The sequence below is a fragment of the Triticum aestivum genome, chromosome 2D (genome assembly GCF_018294505.1).
Source record: "Triticum aestivum cultivar Chinese Spring chromosome 2D, IWGSC CS RefSeq v2.1, whole genome shotgun sequence".
Lineage (NCBI taxonomy): Eukaryota > Viridiplantae > Streptophyta > Magnoliopsida > Poales > Poaceae > Triticum > Triticum aestivum.
Window position 1 is genome coordinate 98,693,890 of NC_057799.1, and position 5,440 is coordinate 98,699,329.

The 5,440-nt window shown below is 50.9% G+C and overlaps 1 protein-coding gene across 1 annotated transcript; it reads left to right on the forward strand.

Annotated features, from left to right (window-relative positions):
• The first annotated feature begins 1,052 nt into the window (after positions 1-1,052).
• LOC123048920 (peroxidase 2) lies at positions 1,053-2,739 on the forward strand. The gene is made up of 2 exons (XM_044471935.1): positions 1,053-1,605; positions 1,704-2,739. The coding sequence occupies exons 1-2, from the start codon at positions 1,105-1,107 to the stop codon at positions 2,487-2,489; spliced, it is 1,287 nt and encodes a 428-aa protein (XP_044327870.1). The 5' UTR covers positions 1,053-1,104; the 3' UTR covers positions 2,490-2,739.
• The last annotated feature ends 2,701 nt before the right edge of the window (positions 2,740-5,440 follow it).

A 5,440-nucleotide genomic window follows, 5' to 3' on the forward strand; every position in this document is an offset into this window, starting at 1 on the left:
GGAGAAGGCCGATGGAGGAGGTGGTCGCCTACATGGAATAGAAAGGGAGTGGAAAACAGGCGGCCGCCGCCGTAGTATAGGTTTATGGTTAGTTTTTTTTAAATGTTCGAAATGTAATGAAAATTCGGCGTGTTTGCATGAGTCCGGTCCAGTTTATATGAAAATCGGCCTTGTTTGTATGAACTTGGTCCGGTTTGTTGGAAAAGTGTTTGAAATATATGCGGGCATGTACACAGACAGTGTCAGATGGCGGCATTCCGCATCCGTGTCCTATGACTGGTCCCCTTATCGGTGGGCGGCGATGGTCGAAAATTTGCGGGTCGCCGTCGGAGATGCCCTAATAATAAACAAAACAGAGACATCTCAACTTTCTACAGTAGTTTACAAGTACTCCCTTCATTTCCTTATACAGGGCACTATCAAAAATACATTTTACATCTATATACAAGTCAACTAACAATAATCGATGCAAAAATTAAAGATGCTTTCTCGTACTAGCAACTTGTTAAATACTTGCATGCATGTAGTCATAATGACACAGAGCTACTTCCTTCCCATGCCTTCCTTGCATGCATGCGGTGTATTGATGATTCCGATTAATGAAAAGAAATGTTAGCTTGCAAAACAGTCATCAAATTTTAGCTTGATACCTGTAATCTGAATTTGTGACCTTGTATAATGGAATGAAGGGAGTACGATTTTTCGCAGCACAAGTAGGATATATAATGATGGAAAAATTGCACTAGCACCACTCGTTCGTAGTACCAGCCGAATTTTTTTTCTTTTTTGCGAAGGATACAGAACGGGTTGATATCATTACCTACCGACACATATATTCAATCAAATCATGGCCACGTAGTCGCTACCAAGCTTACTGCCGCTGCCACCGCGTCAGGCATATCAAGAACTTGCAGGGTGGTCACCACGTTCAGTGCAGGCAGCGTTGACTCATCACAAACGTGCGCTCCAAACGGCCGGAGTACACATGCATGCGATTTCCCCCATGATCGAGACTATAAATACGCATGCGGAACAGCAAGTTTTCTTCATCCCATCGTCGACGTCCCTCGATCGAGCAAGAGTAGCTACCCCGAGCAGAGGAAGATGGCCAAGCTTGCCCTTCTCGCCGTGCTGGTCGTGCTCGGTTCCGTGGCCTGCCAAGCATCCGGCTACGGCTACAGCTATCCCAACACTCCCATCATACCACCGCCCCCACCGGCTACTCCTCCGCCGAGCCCTTCCCCACCTCCACCGGCTACTCCTCCGCCCAGCCCTACCCCTGGCCCTACACCGGGCTATCCTAGCCCAACTCCCACCACGCCCCCACCGGTTTCTTCTCCGACGAGCCCTACTTCACCTCCACCGGCTACTCTCCCACCGAGCCCTGCTCCTACCCCGGGGTATCCCACCCCCACTCCCACCACGCCGGCGCCCCCACCGGCTTCCACCCCTGCCCCGCCTCCACCTGCCACTGGGCTCAAGGTCGGCTACTACGACGACAAGTGCCCTGACGCCGAGAAGATCGTGCTGGACGCTGTGCGCAACGCCACCGCCGGCATCAAGGCCGGGCTCATCCGCCTCTTCTTCCATGACTGCTTTGTCCAGGTACACATACATACATACGCAAGTGAAGTTGGATTGATATATAGGCCTAGTTGTGCACTGCAGGATTGAGAAGCTAACAATTTGGGCGTGGCTTTCAGGGTTGCGATGCCTCTGTCCTGCTGAACAAGGTCGCTGGCAAGCCGGATCCGGAGATGCTCGGTATCCCAAACTTGAGCCTGCGTGGCTTCGAAGTGATAGACGCGGCCAAGAGGAAGATCGAGGAAAAATGTCCGGGTGTCGTCTCCTGCGCCGACATCGTGGCCTTCGCAGGCCGTGACGCCAGCAAGATACTCAGCGGCAACAAAATAAACTTCAGCATGCCAGCCGGCCGCTACGACGGGTCCGTGTCCCTAAAAGATGAGACCCTCCCCAACCTGCCACCACCCTTCGCCAACCTCAATACCCTCACACAAATGTTCGCCAAGAAGGGACTCACCCAAACCGACATGGTTGCGCTTTCCGGCGCGCACAGCATCGGCCGCTCGCAATGCTCCTCCTTCCGTGACCGTCTCCAGCCGCCGGCCAACGACAACTCCACCATGTCGATGGACGCCACGTACGCTGGGAAGCTGACCCAGGACTGTCCCGCCGGCAGTGATCCCACGGTGCCGCAGGACTACAAGACCCCCGACGTGTTGGACAGCCAGTACTACAGGAACATGAAGGATCGCAAAGTGCTCTTCACCTCCGACGCAGCGCTCATGACGTCACCAAAGACCAAGGAATTGGTGGAGAAGTACACTTGGTGGTTGATCGGAGATTTCTTGTGGTACAGACATTTCGAGGATGCCATGGTGAAGATGGGCAATATCGAGGTGAAGAGCAGCACCAACGGCCAGATCAGGAAGAAGTGCGGGTTCGTCAACGAGCCCTACACCGGTTGATCATCTCTCCAGGGTGGAGACTATCTATTCAGTCGTGCTTTTTGGGTGTGCCATTCCGTCTTCCTTAATTTCTAGTTTACTTTTCACTAAGGTTTTTTGCTTGTTGGTTCATTTCCTTCATTTGTGCTATAGTCCTTGTTGTGCCACTAGCCAACTACGTAACGGCAATACTTTTCACTGAGAGTGAGGAATTGATTTTTTTCTGTTAATCATTATTTATCAATGGCAATATATATCTTCTCTGCTGTAACATCCTTAGGTACGCGTTATCCCTTCATGCAAAGACACGATACTCAGCCTAGAGTGTGTATGGTCAACCGACAAGTTGCCTGATATCTCACAATTGATACTGGCCTGGCCAACTAGTAGCTGCATTATAAAATAATAAACTACCGATAGCGAATAGTGACTCATTGATTTAGAACAGTTCTACCAATTCTAAGTGGTCCCGAAGGTTTTTTTTAATCTCATTGATTTAGAAAAGTGTAACTTTACTGTTACGAAAATGCATCCTGCAAAAGGGTAAACAAAAAGGGTGTGATAAAGTATAAGAAAAAAGCTGAAAAGAAAATTTTTGTACGAATCTCCATGCAAAATCGAAGGACTATAGCATCGACTGAGACATAACGAAGTCTCGGTCGACCGAGACTTAGCCAAACTGAAACGAAAAACAAGCTATACGCGTGAAATTACACTTCTCCAAATCAATTATAATTTAAAAGGTAACGCTTGGTGAGAGAAAGAGGGCCAAGGTGATATTCAAATCCCTAGTTGCATGTCGCCGTCTTCTCGTCTAGCCCAGCAAGGTGGACCAGTTCGGAGGCGGTTTGCTAGGGAAGTCTTGGAGGGGTTCTGCGGTCGGAGAGGTTCGAGTGAAGGTCTTCATAAGCAGCTACTCGACTGTGGTGCTGGTGAAGCTGGTGGAAGACGGCCGAATCAAACGCGATGGGCTTCTACGGCAGTTCGTCCTTGCTAGGATCAGGATCAACAAGTGGCTCTAGATGGCAGCAAGTTCGGTCTCAAACCCGGATTTGGCATACATCGGCGTGGGTAATTTATCTCAGGTTTTCTTTCAGGGATCTTCATGTTTGGTTTGGGATGGCACAACGGCGGTGGCACTTTTCCAGTTTTAGAATTATTGTTTTGCTGCCCTTTCCCCCGCTTCGTTGGTGTGCTTACCACTTGCGGAGGTTGTTTGGTTTTGTGTCACTGGCGGGTCTTCCGGGATCCGGTCGGTTTGCATTTTTGGAGGATCCGTCTGGATTCGGCCGGTTTTCATGGTTTTCTGAGTTTCTAAGGGCCCTTATCGGTGTTCTTTCTCCGGGCGGCGATCTGCCCGTCGGCGTCATCTGGTCGGCATCGACGACTTCTCGGCTGTTGTTTCCACAAGCTCCTGGGTTCCGAAAGTTTGTTCCGCCAAGACAGAGACCAAGTGGCAGCATCGAGGGACGCTCACGATGCATCATCAATGAATACATGAGGAAGAAGACTTCTGCACCACCATGATTGTAATTTTATTTTTATATACGGGTGTGTTTGTAAGGTCCCGTGAATCTTAATATGCGATGAAAAAGGTGAAGCTAGGGTGACCGAGGTGTGCGTGCCAGAGGTCAATGACGGCAAAGAGAGCAATAGGTCCAGCGGAAGATGATGATGAAGATGGCTGGACTGGGTACAATTCTCCGGGGCTGTCACATCGATGGAGGAATATCCGGGTATGAGCATCGTTAACAAAAAACCGAATTTGTCAAATTCCACAGTTAAAGAATTATCACGAGAAAGAGAACGAACAACACTAAGTTCTGAATTAAATGTGGAGAAACAATGACATTATCAAGAGATAGTGGCGTGGAGTTAGACGGAAAACTAGTGGAGCCAGTATGAGTAATGGGAAGGGCGGAACTGTTACCAATGCTGATGTGAGAGGTGGTAGCGGTGGGAAAAGAAACAGAGAGATTACTGGGGTTGGAGGCCATATGAGAGGATGCACCAGTATCCATGTACCATACACCATCGCCGCCATAGGAAGCAGGAGTGGGAGTGCACGATAGAGCAGTCAACAGCACGGGGTCCCATGGTGGTGGTGTCGTTGGCAGCGGCGCGAAGTAGTCGGGGGTGCCATCAGTGGTGGCACGCCAGAGTAGACGGGCGCGACGGGATAGGCGAGCAACGCACCAGACTGAGGCGTCACAAGAATTGCCTGGTGGGTGGCCCGACAAGACTCGGGATAGGAGGCGTAACACTGGCATGTTGTACGCGTGCAGAACCCTTGTCCATGGGTTGTGACCCATGTGGTCCACGGTGGAGTCGGCTAGTGATGCGGGGTGGTGCGTGGTTGCCCACCGTTGCCTCCATTGCGCTGACTGCTATTGCCGACGTGGTCGTGCCGGCGCTGGCGGTTGCAGTCTGGAGGCACATTGCCATCGGGAGCTGGTTGAGGCAGGTAGTGTGGCGGGGGGATGGAGGCCGCGACTGCGGCGCCACAGATGGTGGAGCAGGCGCGCCATGGGAGACACCGACGGCGAAGGCGGTGTCGACCACGCGAGAGCGCAACTACTTCAGCCGGCGCTCCTCAAGACGAAGGTATGCCACAACGTTCTCGAAGGATGGCGTGGTCAACATCGTGAGGTTGTAGGCGGCGTTGCTGAGGTCCTCAATGAGACCGGCCATCAACGTCGATAGGAGGAGCTCATCGGAGACCTCGGACTCCAAATCTTGCAACTCATCAGCAATATTTTTGAGACGCGTGCATGACTCATCAATGGAGGAGTTGTTCTATTGTAAATCAAAGAACTCCTATTGAAGGAAGACGATGAGTTGTAGCCTGATGTCATGAAGAGGCCGGTGATTTTGGTCCACACCGTATGCGTGGTGTCGCCGTCATGAACGATGTGTGAAAAATATCCTTGGAGATGGTGAGGAAGAATCTTCGGATGATGGTGGCATTGATG

Excerpts from the sequence above, each read along its gene's own strand:
- LOC123048920 (XM_044471935.1), top strand. The coding sequence starts at position 1,105 with ATGGCCAAGCTTGCCCTTCTCGCCGTGCTGGTCGTGCTCGGTTCCGTG. Across the intron at positions 1,606-1,703 it reads TCCATGACTGCTTTGTCCAG|GGTTGCGATGCCTCTGTCCT; the intron begins GTACACATACAT and ends CGTGGCTTTCAG.